This window comes from Gadus macrocephalus, chromosome 1, assembly GCF_031168955.1.
Source record: "Gadus macrocephalus chromosome 1, ASM3116895v1".
NCBI lineage: Eukaryota > Metazoa > Chordata > Actinopteri > Gadiformes > Gadidae > Gadus > Gadus macrocephalus.
Genome location: NC_082382.1, coordinates 16,877,176 through 16,894,876, shown reverse-complemented (window position 1 = coordinate 16,894,876; position 17,701 = coordinate 16,877,176). Strand labels below are relative to the sequence as shown.

At 45.3% G+C, this 17,701-nt stretch overlaps 1 protein-coding gene across 3 annotated transcripts in view; it reads right to left on the bottom strand.

The window, feature by feature from the left end:
- The window catches only part of LOC132455912 (glutamate receptor-interacting protein 2-like), a 28,605-nt gene extending 10,960 nt beyond the window's left edge, over window positions 1-17,645 (bottom strand). The window contains exons 1-12 of one of the 3 annotated variants that reach the window (XM_060049994.1): window positions 17,046-17,645; window positions 11,216-11,299; window positions 9,687-9,822; window positions 8,361-8,506; window positions 6,866-6,949; window positions 6,643-6,718; window positions 5,580-5,725; window positions 4,057-4,207; window positions 3,767-3,936; window positions 1,547-1,690; window positions 824-985; window positions 34-220 (exon numbers count right to left, since the gene is read on the bottom strand). In XM_060049994.1, the coding sequence (XP_059905977.1) occupies window positions 34-220; window positions 824-985; window positions 1,547-1,690; window positions 3,767-3,936; window positions 4,057-4,207; window positions 5,580-5,725; window positions 6,643-6,718; window positions 6,866-6,949; window positions 8,361-8,506; window positions 9,687-9,822; window positions 11,216-11,299; window positions 17,046-17,214 (1,655 nt within the window). In that variant the 5' untranslated portion in view covers window positions 17,215-17,645. Of the gene's footprint in view, window positions 1-33; window positions 221-823; window positions 986-1,546; window positions 1,691-3,766; window positions 3,937-4,056; window positions 4,208-5,579; window positions 5,726-6,642; window positions 6,719-6,865; window positions 6,950-8,360; window positions 8,507-9,686; window positions 9,823-11,215; window positions 11,300-13,938; window positions 15,026-17,045 lie in introns of those variants that run through there. The other 2 variants (XM_060050002.1, XM_060050011.1) reach the window with 2 other exon arrangements.
- Between the last annotated feature and the right edge of the window lie 56 nt (window positions 17,646-17,701).

Genomic DNA, 17,701 nt, shown 5'->3' with positions numbered 1-17,701 from the left:
TGTGTGTGTGTGCGTGTGTGCGTGGTGCACTACCTCTCGGCGGGGCTGTCGGGCTCGATGAAGCGGACCACCGCGGGCGCCGACAGAGCTTCGGTGGCGAAGACCCCCCCCTGCAGCTGCAGGCCGAAGCCCGTGAGCGGATCCCCCCGCAGGACCACCTCGCTGGTCTCCACGTGGACCACCTGCCCACCCGGGCCCACCGAGCTGGACGCCAGAGACACTAGGGGAGAGACAGAGAGACATAGAGAGACAGAGAGAAAGAGAGACAGAGACAGAGAGAAAGAGAGACAGAGATCGAGACAGTGACAGAGCGAGAGAGAGAGCAACATAGAGGGAGACAGAGGGACAGAGAGTTAGAGACAGAGTGACAGAGAGAGAGACAGAGTGACAGAAAGAGAGACAGCGAGAGAGACAGAGTGAAAGAGAAAGAGCAAAAGAGGCCGAGACAGAGATGGAGTGAGGGACAAGAGAGAGACAGAAAGAGAGTGAGAGTGTGAGATTTAAAAACAGTAAATTAGGCAAGAGAGCGGGATTGTGGGCAGAGAAAAGATGGAGAGAACGGAAAGAGAATGAGAGACATGTAAAGGACGAGTGACAGAGAGAGAGGAGGGGGGGGGGGGGGGGGGGGAGCGGAGAATGAGTCATGAGATACATCAGCGCGACGCCACTCAGGTTTAAATCTGTGATGGGTCAGATCCGACAACACGTCAAGGTGGTTTGGGGAAGGGGAAGAGGGGACGAGGCAGTAATCTCTTTTAACCAGAAGGGAAGGGCCCACACTAGACTGGTAGCAGAGAGGGACAGGTTGTCTTAGCCATCGTACGGGAGCTCTTGTGGTCCTTGGTGCGGTGCCGTCTCTTGCCCGTGGAGCCGCGGGGGCTGCCGGGGGCCACGCTGGGCGCGGGGCAGGGCAGGCTGCTGCTGCCCTGGCTGCTGAACCCGGAGGTGACTGTGGAGGAAGGGGAGAAGCCACCGCTCACCAGAGCTGGAAGGAGACACACTCACCGTCACACACATCAAGACCGCCCCCCACCCCCTAAATACACCCACACACACTCCGACACAAGCTAAAGAACGCTTAAGGCAGACCCAAATGCATGAAATAAAACCCAACCTCCTCTCGCTTAAAGGACCCCCACTTTTACCACCAGGTGCAGTGTTGATCAGCCGTTTCACAATCAACCCCTTAGTGACATCACACAAGGGGGAGTGTCCACGCAGATGTATGATAGGTAGATCAGTCTGCCAGTAGGTTCAGGCAACTGGGTAGGTTGCTGACGGTCATCTATCTATCATACATCTGGGCGTCACAACACAACCTCCTGCACACGAGCTGAGGCACACCCACACACACACACACGCACAAACACACACGAAAATATGGTGAATGATGTTAGGAGGAGTCAACCTACTGGAAATAATTCCCTTTGATGGGCTGAAGGAAAAAAGGTCTTTCCCCTACAATGGGGTGTGTGTGAGTGCAGGCGTGCGTGCGTGTGTGTTTGCGTGTAGCCAGCAGCAGTACATGTCACATGGCATAACTTACATTTGCAGTGGTCCTGGTGGTTGTGTGAGTGGCTCGGGCTGTTCCATGGCTTCCCGTGGCCCGCGTGTTGCAGAGGAGGAGGTAGAGGAGGAGGGGGGCAGTAGCTCTGCTCCCAGTGATGATGGTTGCTCTTCTGCACCTTGACTACAAAACAACAAGAGAGAGACTCAATGCATTGAGGCCGTCTCCATCTCCATCGTCCCCCGTCCCGTCTTTACTGAATTCATAAAAAAAACAAAAAAAAACAACAACCATGAAATCCTGCCGTCTAAATATACACCACAGCTAACCAAAAGCCCAGGGGATAATTCCAAGCAGAGTAATTGATATTTAATGTTCTCGTCATGGTACACCAGATCGAAATCCTTGTGTTAGTGCTATATTTGTGATTACCATCGGAAAATCCGACACAAGAGTAAAAAGCAGGGTGGTGGTGAAGGTTCTTACATTTACTGTTAAGTGCCAGAAACGCTAAGTGCAAATTGGCCATCATTTTCAGAACCTCATTTGCATACGAGTCAGGAGGCCCCCAGAGAGCCGGCGTGCTGTGAACGGCGGACATGGGGTTGTTGTTGTGCGCGAGAGCCAATGTGACCACCATGATGAGCAGACAAAAGGAAGTGGCTTGTTTTCACCACCTTGATTGGCCACAGCTGAAAGCTTGATTGATGTTAAATGCAGGAGTCTGCCCTCTCAATTTATTGGCTATTCACTTCTGAATAGAAGCAAATGTGGTGAATATTGTTTCCACTGGCCTAGAATCGTTTCAGTTTTTCAGGAGGAAATGTAACGCCTTTATCACACCTAAGAGTATTTTAATATGCACCCTGCATGTCACCCTTGAATATGGTATTTGTATTTCATCAAATTACATTGAAACATCGGTCTTTAGAATAAGGAAGCTTTGAGCCATGGCGTGCACCTAAATAATGTGCTAGGAAACACAAATTCTCTGGGATCTAAATGTGTCACAGGAAGTTAAATGTGACAGTAATCCGTGCCTCTTCATTAGCATGGTGGCTAATCTCCCCACAACTCATTTCCATGGAAAGGCTTTGGAAGAAACATGCATGAAGCAGGCTGTGTGCCGCCGTATTCTGGGTACCAGGTTAATCTCGGGTAAATGCAGTGAGAGAACACACGACCAGGCTTCCTCCAACTCCTCCTCCTCCTCCTCCTCCACCAGCACCGCCACCTCCACCACCATCACCACCCTCTCCTGGCGGTTTCTAATGGACTCACTCGAACAGCACGCCTCTATCAGCTTACGCTAAGCTCACCTAAGGGTGTCTCTCCAAGAAATAATGTTGTCTATCAGCAACGCACAAGAGAAAACCAACAAGCCACACTAACTGCTAAGCCCTTAACAGTTGTACGAAATCCCTCAGAGGAGAGACACAAATGGCATCTTTGTGATTATCGTGTCGTCTAATCCTGGGAGGAATGAAGACTGGAGATCATCTAATTCTACCCACGTTCAAAAACTGATGTCCTTATTCAATTCGGCTTTTAAAGAGGTACAGATTGGATGAATAGATTTCACCATTTTCGTCTCGGAGACAGTTCAGTTGCAGTGTAAAACAGTTTCCACAGAGTCATCTTTTCACAGACATTTAAATATGTAACGATAAAAGATAGTATTTATTGAGAACAATCTCCATGGAGAACTGCTCCTTATATTAATGTTTCTTAAAAACGTCCCCGTTCATCACGATGGTAAAGTACTAAGTATATGTAAGGCTCTGGGCTATAAAGACTGTACTCAGGCCACCTGTCTCTTTGTGTGTTCAGTAGGGAAAACAAATTTTAATTAACTTCCTCAAATGCAGGACCACCCGTATGTTCCTAACTAAAGTAAGATAAATAGATAAATAGATTGAGATTACTTTTTATACTTTATCAATCGATTCTGTTCAGCAGCCGCTGCGGTACGAAGTATGAGCTGGATTTACTTTCAGGTGAGTGCTATGTTTGGTTTGTTTTTCATGCGTTTCTTTACATTTTATTTTGTATTCTAATGTGTTCGGCTACAGCAGTCATTCATTCAGTAAAGCTTGGATCAATCCTAATAAATGAAAGGGGAAAAGTGTATGATACAAAAAATAAACATAATGAGTCCAATCCTTTTTTTTCCCAAGGAAAACTAACAAATAAATGAAGGGAATTATAAAATAAAACACAGAAATTTGATCAAACAATGAAACACATGCAATATATTACCCGTGTCCTGGGGCCTGATGGGAAGTCTGCTCTGATTGGCCGGGAGCATCTCTAGCTTGACCACGTCGGCGGTGCTGGCCAGCAGCTGCGTGGCCTCCATGAGCGAGCAGTGCTCCGTGCTGGTGCCGTCTATGGACAGCAGGATGTCACCCAGATGCAGCGCGCCGCACCTTGACAGGGAGAGACAGGAGCACGTCAGAGGACGTCAGGCCGTGGTCTCCCGGTGAAAGGTGATCCGTGTTCACCGTTCATGTCTCCGGTCACGTGTCTCCCGGCCCTGTCCGATCTACCTTTCCACCACACTGGCGCCCTTGATCTTGTCTATGATGATGACTTGTTTGTTCCTGAACACGGCGGTGTGGAGGCTGATGCCCAGGCCGGCGTTGGAGGGGCCCTTGGCTATCTCCACCAGCAGGGGGCCCGACGCCTGCTGCACTGCCTCTGGGGGGAGACAGAGAGTGGAGGAGTGCCGCAGGTTGGTTTTATGCAACCGGGGTCAGGGATTCACCGAACGCTTATCACTATGTTGGCTCGTTCACTTTCAGAAGCTGTGGCTTTTTAGTAGTGTGCTTGCCATTGTCATTTTTGTTTGTATATTATATTATGTAGAATATATTATATTTGTAAGTACTTTATTGCCCTAGAGATAATGGACCAATATTATTATAATTGTTCATGGTTGAACACTGTACACGGTTTCATCTGGAAGGGAGTTATGCGGACCAAGCAATCTTTAAGCCCCTGTATGAGGATATGTGAAGGGTGTGCAGTGGATATGATATGCAGAGGATGAGACAGAACCCTAAAGATCTGTGAGTGTGCGACGGAGAGCCGGCTGTGACTGAGCAGCTATGAGAGCTCTCCTGCCCCCTGGGACCGTGAGCGATAACTAGGATTTAGGGATAGAGAGAACAGCTGAGACTACACGCCCTACTGATGCCTAGCTTCACCTCACTGGGGGGTCAGACATGCATACATGCAGATCTGGTCGACAACGCAACAAATTTCACACGCAGATCGGATTTGAGCAATGTTATCTGACATATTCACAGCAAAGCAACATTGAATTCCGATGTCACGAAGAAGCAGGTAGGAGTAAGGCATCTTGCTTGAAGATCCACACAGGCAGACTGCGGACGTAAGGATTCGAACACAGAACCTCATGGCTGGAATGCAAACACTCGACTGGACTATCCCTACACAGATTCCAGACTTGATGCGAGTCCATCCTCTACCGCCGCATTAAAGTTGCCTCCCTCTCTGTGCATGTTTAAAAGTTCAAATCAGCAATTAACCTTTTCCAGTGCCAGGCTGCATTCCTCTCCAGCGCATCCTATTAATACAGTCACACGTCATTTATTCAAAGCTCCCTTCATAGCACGTATGACCTCAATTAAGACCACCATCATGCTACACACAACGTGCCTCACCAGCTCTGGGGGGGGCCGGCATTTCGCTGGGCCCCTCTGGGCCCCGTAGCCGCCTCCTCCTGGTCCGTGTCCCCTACACTAACACTCAGCCCTCTCTCCCGTGGGGTAAAACCACCACGATTCACCCCTGAGACAGAGCCTACCATGGGAGTTCACTCCCCCACAGAATATGCGTGTGAGTGTGCATGTTTTAGTGTGCATGTGTGTGTGTTAATGTACATGTGTGTGAGTGTACAAGTGTGTGCTTGTGTGTGTTTGGGTATGTGAGTATGCGTGAACATGCATGAATGCGACTACATGCACACATATGGGGTTTTGCGTGTGCGCATGTGCGTATGCGTGTGTGTGTGTGTGTGCGTGCGTGCGCGTGCGTGTGAGCTCACCCACGACGGACACGTCATACTCTATAAGGAGCAGGGCCTCCTGGCTGCTCTGCATCAGGGCAGTGAGGGCGTCGGCATGCTTCTCTCTGGACAGCGGTAGCCCGTCCACGCTCAGCACGCGGTCGCCCGCCTTCAGCGTGCCCTCCCTGGGGGAGGGGGGAGGAGGGGGGGAGGGAGGGAGGGAGGGAGGGAGATATAAACAAACAGGAATGAAAAAAAGAGAGCGTGAAGGAATGAATGAAAGACAGAAGGAAAGAAAGCGAGGGAAACAAGCAAACAAAGAAAGAGAGAGAATGAAATAATTGAAGAAAGAAAGAATGAAAAGAGAAGGGATCCTATAAATGTGGCTGGAGTAGAGAGTGCTGTAGGTGTAAAAGTGGTCAAAGCAGTAGAAATAAGTGCCATAAATAATATTCGCATTGAATTCCATTAAATCATAGTAAAGATTATTACCAAATAATTCCGCAAAAAGTAGGTCACTTCTCAGGGGGCATGTGTGGGGAATTTGCAAACGGTTTGAGTCAGAGATGTTTCAATGTGAAATGCAAAGAACATCATGGGCCTCAGGATGTCTGCTGTCATTGAACATATTTTTTATTTATTTGACAAGAAAATCGACTGAATATCACTATTTCCTTCCTTGTATGATATGCAGAATATGCAATATGCCATAGAACTGCTTAGCATAGCGTGAGTGAACACAGCAGCGGCCTAATGTACCATGATCTAACACCTCTTCATTAATGCACACACAATATCTGTGCGCAAGTAGGAGTTCACACAGGTAAATACAGAAACATAGAGGAAACAGATACACACAGGTACACAGAGGTACACACAGATACATACAGCAACATAGAGAAGGACACAGATACACACAGGTACACACAGGTACATGCAGCAACATACATAGGACACAGATACACACAGGTAAATACAGGTACATACAGTAACATAAAGATACAAACAGATACATACAGGTACATACAGTAATATACAGATATGAACAAGTACATACAGCAACATTCAGCAACCTCCACAGACAGAGTCTTTTTGTCCTCACCTGTCAGCAGGACCACCGGGCCTAACATAAGTCACCACCAGAGGGCGAGACCTGTGCCAGTCTTCATGGAAGCCCCCTGAAAGACATTAGAAGACAGGGGCAGATCTGTAATGCAATGACATGGACCTAGGTTTAATGTACCACAGGAAGAATGGAAGGAGTTTGGGTGTATATAGTGCATGCATCCCATCGTAAGCCATCCCATGTTTCCAATGCCTCCTACCTCTCATGACGAATCCGAAGCTGTTCCCTTCCTTGTGTAAGCAGACCTCTATCGTCTTGGTGAGCATCCCCGAAGGGTTCTGGACTAATATATAGGAGAGAGGACAAAGCAGTTGAGCACTTAGCACACAGCTACCCTTTGTCCACTCTACTTCGGTTATTTTAGACATAATGTACAGGATGAAATGCCAAGACTGTGTCTTTCTCCTCAACCTAAAACCTTAACGAGCCAGTTATCCCTCAGCCAGTTATCCCTCAGATAACTGGCTCACTGTGACATGAAAAGTGTTAAAATTGCATAATAGATAACTATGTTGACAATCATTTAGGACGAAAAAAATGGGAAAACATGGTTTTGGATTCACTGGCTCTTTAAGTACAGTATAGCGGTAGACACTGTCGTATATCTCAAATGTACTGTAGAACTTCCCAGTAAGTGTTACTGTTACTTTATATAGATGTTGTAATTACGTTCTAGGGTATTTGAGGATATAAGTACCAACATTTACCACCTTATTCCAAATGCAGGCATATTTTATGTTATATTTTATATATGTTATAATTATACCAGGTTACAGGTTTGTTTATTGTCCATCCTGATCTCCATACTGTGTGTCTGTGTATGCGCGATTAGTCCCAGTGCGCAGGTGGCCACGCCTTTAGGTCGCATTTTATCAGTATCAGTTGATGGTCAGGACTAGTACGCCTTGCCGGTGAGTGATTATAAACTAGCATGCTAGTAACTGAAATCAAGAATTAATGTCACGGGAATGTTTGTATAATTTCATTGGTTAATTCTGGGTTTTGTGTTTTCGTTGCAGGTTTACAACCTATTTATCTGTCTAACTAACAGTTATTTTCAACTTGAGAGGCTAGCGTAACTTGGTAGTCAGGCTACGTAGTGCGTGGGTGCTTATTGTTTGTGTGAGTGCAATAAAAGTCCATAAAGTTACTCGAGTTGTATCCGCCGTACTTATCCTGAAACCCTTCCAGTGGGGAGTTTATTGAGCTATAGTAGGTAGATTAGTGAAAACTGGACATGTACCATGGAACGGCTTCTGAAGTAATTTGGTTCATAATACCAAAATTATGTTTATTAGTTTTGATATGTCAATCTCAGTGGCAGGGGAGCTGTAGGGAGGTTCTCCTATGTGGAAAACATACTCTACATTAAGATTATGATTTGAATGGATGGAGAGGCTTGACATTTTGCCCATTAGACCAAGCATTGAGATCATCCAGTTTCAAGTCGAGCTAAGCCTAAGGCTCGTGTTGAAGCCTGGTTCTAAGGTTTAAAAATCGGCATGCAGCCAAATCTGCCATCCAACCCCAGCACCTCATACAATTAAAGTGACCCACGCTGTGGTTGTGTTCAACAAACACGACACAGAACACCACAACTGTCTGCGTATCGCCCACTCTTGGTTACATAAGTGCGGATGGACACATCCGTCAACAACACCAGCAACACAGCCCCATACACCCATCCCACCTACCAGTCTGGGGCAGCTCGTACTCAACCTCCAGCACCACGCGCTCTCCGATGTTCTTCAGGAGGCTGATGATTTCGTCGTGCCGCAGCTTGCACAGGTTGATGCCGTTCACAGACTTGATGTAGTCTCCCACGTTCAGCTGGTCGCTTCTGCGGAGAGACCCAGAGGGACTTTGAGGCGAGGCCAACTCATTTAAATTGGGGAACACAATGTTGTTCCAAATGTTGTCGCGCACACCCACATACCCTGATGGACAGGTAATAGCCAGCGACGGAGTGGTCCGTCTACTGTTTACAAAACTGTCCACTCTCTATCTCAACTTTTTTGAAAGGGTCAGTGGTAACTGCCTCACATATAATTGCCTTATTATTATAATATCCAATCTCTACCTAATTGGTTTTAAATGTCAGTTGGAGATTTCATTTAAATGTATACACGTGTACATATGTGCTGACCCACTTCTGGAGAAGCTGTACAAACCCGGTTTGGCACACAGTTACACATACTGATGTTATGAATCCATGTCCTGCATTTGAATACAGATTAAATGGCTGTCCTGCCCTTCCTTCTGGCCTCAGAACATCTCTTTGGGCCACAGCCAATCAGAACGATGACCGGGGGCAAGCGTGCATGCATGACATCATCAGTAGACAGCAGCTCTCCCACCCTTTTTATCTCTCTATTCTTGTCACAGACATACGAAAGCAGAAACGCACACACACACACACACACACACACACACACACACACACGTTCGCACCCACACACACACACACACACACACCCACATACTCTCTGTCTCGCTCAGATAAAATGGGAGACAAATTCTGTCATTTGGTGACGAGTCACGCGCTGCTTAGTCACTGTCCCTTGGTCTGTGCACTCTGTCTGAAGGACTGGTGTGTTCAGTCATAATGAAACCACACCGGGTAAAATAGGCTCAGGTTAAAAATACTTAACCGCTAAAGATAGTGTTAAACATCACCGGTGAGTCAGGCAACCCTCAGCAAGAGCAATGTCGTATCAATTTTCAAACCCAACTTTAAAATGATATTTTAGTTTTATAAAATGTTTTTTTTTACGCTATCTTCCTTCGTTCCTCTGGAGCCCACGTTGTTGTGTAACGCCCCCTGTGGCCAACAGGGCATGGTGGAACGCTTGATCTAACACTACACTGCTAGTCCCGCGGCTAGGCCAAGCAGGTGTCGCTTTATACTCACACGTGTGTGTGTGTGTGTGTGTTTTGGAAAGCGCATAATTTGGCCAGACAGCACGCTGTGGTGTGGTTGCCAGGGCGATAAGGATCGCATCAGCGAGCAGAGATCTCACCTGGCAGCCAGCCCACCTGGCCGTAGGTTGGACACTCTGGGTTTGCCGTCCTTGTCGGAGCCCCCTGAGATGGTGAGGCCCAGGCTACTTCCTTCCCTCTTCATCAGGTCCACCGTGGTCAGCCCGCGGTACTCCTCTGCGAGGGGAAGACACACAGTCAGCCACACACCACCACCGCACACCGCCACCACATCGCTAGCTCTCCCCGGGGAGGTTGGAACGGAACACCTTTGTTTTGTTATTCGTTCTTTTCTCATCAGGATTTCTGTTTTGATTCGTTTTTTTCTCTGCCATGTGTTATGGAGAGTGGAGAATGACACAATGGCAACTTAGCAACAAAAAACTAATGATACGAGTAGGGCGTTTTTTTGTTAAAGAGTGATATCCCTAATAAACAACGTGAGAATAAGCCACTTCAGAGGTTGGATGGAGAGTCAACGTTTGTCTGTTAAGTAGGTCTGTAAGGTTCAGTGAGGTTCCACCTGAAACAGTGATGTTGGTGCTGGTTGACGTGGACGGTGGACGTGGTCTCATTCTGTCTTGTGGAAGGGCCGCATTGTGCTAGGCTGTGAGATCCTGTATGTGAAGTTCACCGTGGGAGGCTGCTGCAGTTTACTCACAATGACAGCGGGTGCCACACAGGCAGTTTTCCATCGCATCTCAGCGTTTGCAAGATATATAAAGCAACATGCCAGTCTGGAGAAAACAGCAGGTGGTCTGGCGGTTCGATTCCATGGCTCCTGCTAGCAAACTGGTTAGGTGTCCCTGAGCAAGGCAGCTAATCCTAACTGCCTCCAACGTACTGGTTGTTGCCTTATGGCACCCCCGGCCTTGACTGTGAAGCCTTTTGAGTGGCCACTGAGGTTAGGAAACAGCTAAACCAACCTCATAGATTATTATAATATTTTTATATTGTTATTTATCCCAACAAGTCGGGTGAAATGGGCCAAGCAGCACTGACTGATCAGACATCCAATAATAAAACAGTGTTGGTGTGAAAAAATATAAACGTATTTAGTTGGCTTTTGTGTGAAGTCTCCTTTCAAGTTAAAGGCACCAATGAAATGAAAAATAAACATTCAATTTCTAGTCTTTTTTACACGTAGTAAGTTTCAATAACTCCATACCATTACATATCGACATTCAAGGAGCAAAGATGAGACGTCGTTGTGTGGTGAGAACTGATAGAAAATCGTAAACAACAACAATCGCCGGTGGGGAGAAGCCATTTTTCCATTGACTGGAAGCCTGCTTTATTTATTGTAGGTTACAAAAAATAAAGAAAATGGCGGCATTGTTGTTGTTATCGATTTTCTATCAGTTCTCACCACACAACGACGTCTCATCTTTGCTGCTTGAATGTCGGTATGTAATGGTATGGAGTTATTGAAACTTACTACGTGTAAAAAAGACTAGAAATTGAATGTTTATTTTTAAGCCTCGAAAGTTGCACTGGGTGCCTTTAAGAACTGTGTACAAGGTGTTTCTTAACCTCATCCAGTAAGGGAGGGTTTGGGACGAGGCCATACCTGTGAGGCTGCGTCTCTGGGAGGCATGGCTGTGGTGGTCCCCGCTCCCAGAGTCCTTGCCTCCCTTGGAGTAGGGCCCATCGTCTGAGGAGAGAAGAGGAACACGGCAGTGGGTGAACAGAGTGGAGAGCCCGTGTCCTAGGAGCAGCACGGCGCAAACACAAAGCTGAACGGGTCTCAGGAGCCATCCTCCAGTCCGCACATCCCTCCATTAGGCCCGGGGTCTCATTCGGATCGGAGCCTGAGAGCTATCCGGTGTTAGCTGACCGGAGATCCACCCCAACTCTCGAGCCTGGAGGTGCGGCGACGGCCGTACAGGAGGGGGGTCAAGAGTTAAAGCGACCCCTCTCAGTCCGAGGGGGAGACCCTGGGAAACTGTTAATTTAACACAAGACTTGCTCCGCGACGGCTTGATTTATGTGACTAGTAAACCATGGGAATGCTTCTGAGGAAGGACCAGCATGTGCTTAATGGGCTTTCTGAGCGTAGAGGGAAAATAATCATTTTCATGTCATTTGCAGCAGCTGCTACTAAAAAAACGAAAAGTGGTTTAATCTGCACTGCAGGGAAAATGGTTTATGCTGTTTTTTTCTTCAGGCGTTTCTACCACAGCACTGGGGCTGGCCCTAGATTAGGACTAACCATGGGCTGGCCACACAGACCTGTTAATAAAGCTCCTGGAGCATGTCAGCAGTCCCTGCGATGGGGGATCTGACGTGGCACTTCGTTAATCCTGTCCACGGAAGATTATCTTTTCAGCTTGCATCCTTAGTGTTTGAATATCGTCTTCAAAATTTAAGGATTCAGCCAGTTGCTCTTTTTAAGATGGGGCTGCTTTTGCCACGCAGGGTGTGCTATGGGTTTACCTGTTTAAAATGTAAAGTAAACCCTGTATTTACTATATTGAAGGTTTCTCTTGTGCTCTTGTATATTATACAATTATTAAAAAAAATATTTGGGTTTATTTTACCAAATTTCTCTGTAATCTCCCAATCAAAAAATTTAAACAAATGGCCTGCCAAATGTAAACTTTCAGATTCCAATTTATTTTTGCCGTACTTTGATGTATTGGTGAGAGATAGCTCAATTCATGGAAACACATCATAAATTATGTAGTATTCCACGCAAAACCTTCCTTCTGAATTCTTCGACTGCGTAATCATACTAAAAAAGCAGTAGAAAAGCGAGATGCCTGGCCCTGCGTCCACTTATCTGCAATCCTTCAACATGTAGTGTTTAGGATTGATGTTCATGATCCATACACAGCTTCAAGTATCAAGTATGCGCCATTAAGAGGTCCATTACAGTTATGTAATTCAATCCGGTAGAGCATGTACATGTGGAATCCAAGCACATGACATATACCAATGCATACTATGGTAATTCAAAAACCCTTTAAACACATCCTTGGAAATGTCAACTACAGCTGCTTAGAGAAATCCACAAACACACACACACACAAGCAAATACACACATGCATTAACCGGTGTGCACGTGTACACAGACACAGACACACAGACACAGACACACACACTAACACACACATACACTGACACTATCACACACGCCCCCCAAACACATGCATTAACTGGTGCGCATGTGCACACACGCGCACACACACACGCACACACACACACAGTGACACATTAAAGTCACATAGAGCTGGGCATGAGCATGGTAATCACACAGCTTCCTGAGGGCCCTGACAGACCAGCAGCTGTCATTGAAGTCGTGAGGGGACGGTAGCTCTGGGTTACGCACACAGCCCCTATGCATCTGCACGTGACTTCACTCTACCGTCAGGGCATTCTGCAGCCACCTTCCGCTCTGTCTTAAGACATAACCATAGCAGTGAGTGACCCCAACAGGCAGGGTTAGAAGAACCACCGTGGTGAATATGAATAATAAACAGCCCTGGCTCCGTTTATATTTGTGCCTCACTAATATCATGTGTGGAGCCACATTTGCCTGCCTAAACGATATATCAAAGCCTTGTAATGACTTCACAAAAATGTGAGGCAATCTCATAAGATATCTGGAGAGTCAATTAATTCCTGATTTAATTCAGGGCACTGAATGCCTCTTGGAACCAATCAGAATGTAGGTTAGATTTGGGGCCAGCGCTGACAATGGCAATGAAATCAAATTTCTATTTTCAGATATAAACCTTATTTATACACCACGCTCGTCCAGACCCAGTTTGCATTGCTTTTATGTGTTCCACATCGGGTGGCAGGGAAGCTTGTGAGGAGCTCATGACAAAAGTCCTATGGCATCTGCTGCAGCAGTTGTAAGGCAATGCTTCCCCATGTGCAATCCAAACACACATGCACATCAATCTCTTTAAAGGTAGTACAATGAGCCCACATGTCTAAACTCTAGATTAGGTCTTTTTTTTCCCAGTGTCATGCTTTTTGAATAAATTACTTTCTTAACTGTATACATTTTTACATCAGTTTACTAATGATCTTACTTGCATGCAATTGATGACAGAAATATATATCTAAAAATATATATATATACATGAGATAATAATTCAATAATGCTTCTTGGCCAGAATTTGCTGCCCTGGTAGAGGTTGTTCCCATCCTCTGAATGTTTGAAACACTGTTGGCACCACTCCTTTTGAAAGACAGTGACAATCTGCCTGGGAGCCTTTACTCTTGTGGGGAATAGCAAACCCCCTAGAAGCATGGCTGTAAGCATGGAAGTGGTGGGCTTACCAATGCTGCTCTTTGGATCTCTCCTAAGACCACACAGCATGGTTGGAGTACAGTTCTTTCGTTGGCTTTTTGTTCAGGGTCGTGAGCTTAGCTCAACTGGAGAAAAAATAAAAAGAGAAACAAAACAAAGACGAAAGATGTTCCAAGGCAAGCAAAGTCTCAGCCTCTTACAGAAAACCGCAAAGACACCTCCTTGTTCTCTGCCATCTGATCAAACAGCAACATTCTCTTTGACTGTTTGCAGCTGAAGAAAGGATTCTCCTCTGGTCAACAGTTCAGTAGTTTATCTTCAAGCCTTTCACTTAAAAAAAAAATAGATGGACAAAGAATCAACGTTGTCAATGTTTTTCTCTTCCTTAAAAGGAAATCCTGACTCTCTTCTTGTTAGTAACGGTTTTTCTTTAATAATAATCAAAAGTGGGTCAAATAGGACCCATCCTCTCCATCTCGATGTGTTGCTTTTCTAGGGGCAATCTTACTGGTCGCTCATCTGGTCTCAGAGGATGAATCATTCCTATTTCCACTCACTCACTATCGTACTCCCACAGAGGGCTAGGACACAACTCCTCTCTCACACACCGCCACGGCGACTGTGGTTGAGCAAATTCTCTTGCTCTCTCCCCCTCTCCCACTCCCTCTCTCCCTATCTCTCTCTGTCTGCCAGAGGGGTGCATTGAGGCAGACACACACGACAAAGTCACCCCCCCCTCCACCACACACACACACGGTCACACTCATTCTTTCCCCATTTAACACTACTCCGCCGTGCTCCCTCCACACACACAGAAACACACACACACACACACGTGCACATATGTGCGAGGTACACATGCGCACGCCGTGTTCACACTCACATCATGACTATACACATTCTACACAACCCCCCCCCCCCCCCCCCCCAAACCCACACACACACGCTCACACACCAGCACATACACACAATTAACACCACCCCCGCATTCATTACCATACAGAGCACTTGCTCGTTGCTCAAAGCAGGGACATCTTTCTCCCCTACACTCTAGTCAGTTCTGCCGTACGCTGCGTCCATCTACACAATTCTGTTATCTCTCAGCAGGAACAAGGAGGACACCTCTGGCATTCCAGAACATTCCAATCTCAACAGCATGTAATACGAATATCTCTCGTTGACAAGGGTTCCAATGACAAAATTAATAATGTTCTTTAATGTAAGACCAGAATGTAGTATGATATTGTACTTTAAATGATACAATTGTTGGGAAATGGAATATGAATATACAATACATATTTAACAAGAAATGGTACATTTTGCTACAGACGTAAGGCGCTGTGAAGCCTTTTGTTCTTGGAGGTCAGAGGGCTATTGGCTGTTGGCCGGGCCCCAGCCAAACAGGAAGGGGTCCAAACTTGTCCATCTACTTGACACAGTCCCACACCTGTTTTACCATGTGTCACGCACACATGCCTCTGCGCCTCATTCACCACAGATAACCCCTCTAGCCTGCTCCCTCTCCCATTCATGCAGACCCATTTTGTTCTCCGCCCAGCCGGATTTTCACTACATTCTTTTCTGCAGTGTAATCCTCCCGCCCGATAGATAAGGAGGCTGCATGGGAAGGCAAAGCAAACGCAGCAAGGTAACCTTTGATATGGCACGAAGAAATACTATATATATATATATATATATATATATATATATATATATATATATATATATATATATGTAGAGAGAGAGATATAGAGATATTATACCTATACCTATATTTATTTATATATATATATATATATATATATATATATATATATATATATATATATATATATATATATATATCTCCATATAATATGGCCTATATCAATTCACCAAGGTGGTTCATGACGGAAACATGATAAAAAAAGAAGTTCCAACAAAATACTGGATGTTTTGCCCTCTTCTGCTGGGCCTTATTACAGCTGTATGAACGATTTGAAAGTAGAAGCTAAACAACCAAAAAAAATTTACCCTCAAAACGCTGCCGATTCGTCAGTAATTCGCCGGGAGGGGCCGAAGTGTGTTCCAGAGGCAGGCGCAGTTAACTTGAAACGGAAATCCTAACAGCGCAATTCACTTAAGAGTTGACTGGTGATCAACATACTATTTCTAACAATGTGATAAATAATAGCCCTTCAATCGTACCTTCAGCACCGTCAAGTTATGGATTCCAGTGGCCACAATACTCTTAGACGCAGCTAATTATCTCTGGGAATGTTGTCCATAATACCGCTTTCACATCAAGAGGCGGAACAGTGTTTCAGAGCTGAAATAATTTATTTCCACAAGAATAAAGATGGAGGCTTTGAAGTGTGTTGGTCAGATTCCTATTCCCAGGGTATAAAATGATGAAAGGGAGCAATTAAAAAAAAAAGGCATCCTTGGGATAACTTTACAGTTAGGCCTACATACCATTGTCCACATCTGTGCATATTTTATTGGTGATGAACACTGTTTACATTTTCTACGTTTCTATTATAAGAAACAGGGTACAGGTAGAGTGCTCATAAAAAAACAATCACAACAAAGGACTCAAACGTCTACCCAAATTGGAAGATTGCTTAACTGTCACTTGTCTGTCAACTCAGTTACCGTCCGGATAGTATGGTGTCGACTATAATACGTAGGCCTACATTGAATTGGCTTGGTAAACATAATATCGCCACCTTATGGTTGTATCTACATTACGAAGAAAATGTCTTCAAAATATTCAAATATTGCGATCAGCATTTAACAAACAGGTTAGGAAAAATTGGAACGTTACAAAATCTGACATCAGGCGTACACATTAGTTCTCTTCTTCAGGGGACGGTGGAGTGTTTTATATTCAAGGGACCGCTATACAGCTGATTCACTGAATCAGCTGCAGACTTTTCCAGTCTTTGCTGTACCTCACTAGGCTGCACGTATTTCATGGTGTCCAACAGTTAATACAAGCCTTGTAATTATCAAGGCCCCCTGAATGGTTATTGGTCAAGTAGTCTAACACATTTTGTTAAAAATACCAAGAGCCTGCTATTACTTTGGGCATATCTCTTGATTGTGTCAAGTAAAGTATTACGGAACTCTTAAAATGTTTCGATACTAACCGTACCTTTGATCCGTCCTCTGATGATGCCCAGCCGACACCTGAGAGAAAAAGAAAACGTCCTCTTCCCATCAGAAGAGGATATCCCTTTCCTCTTTGATTCCGCGGAAGAAAAGGCTATATTGAAATGCTTGGGGTTAGGCTTTCCCTTTCCAAATATCACTCTTGTCGACATATTGCTTTTCCTTCCAAAGACACGTATAATAGTCCCAAAGCTGTCAAATGATCTGACGCGGTACAACCCGGGTTGTATTCTTCATTTTATGCCCAGTCTGGAGACAATCAACTCACAAGTTTAACTACCATTACATCCGTCACAGGGAATATGTAATTAATCCAGCTAATTTAAAAAAAGGGTATTTTCCCCGATCCATTTATATCCGGCCACTTGCAATCAGGCTAAATACAGGACTAATTTGTGCATTTTGTGCCGTCCGTTTTATGAACAGATGGCACAGCTTCTTTGCCAGAACGCCATGGAAACAGTCTCCCTAGGAAGCTGGCTGCTAAAGTGACCAATTTCTAGAGATGATTTGTAAGCCTTTAACTTAATATATGCAGTCGATATAATATATGTGCAACATTATCCAATATTCATAGGAATATCCATTCCCCCAAAAAATAAAGACGGCACCTGTACCTTTTGGATAATTACATTACAG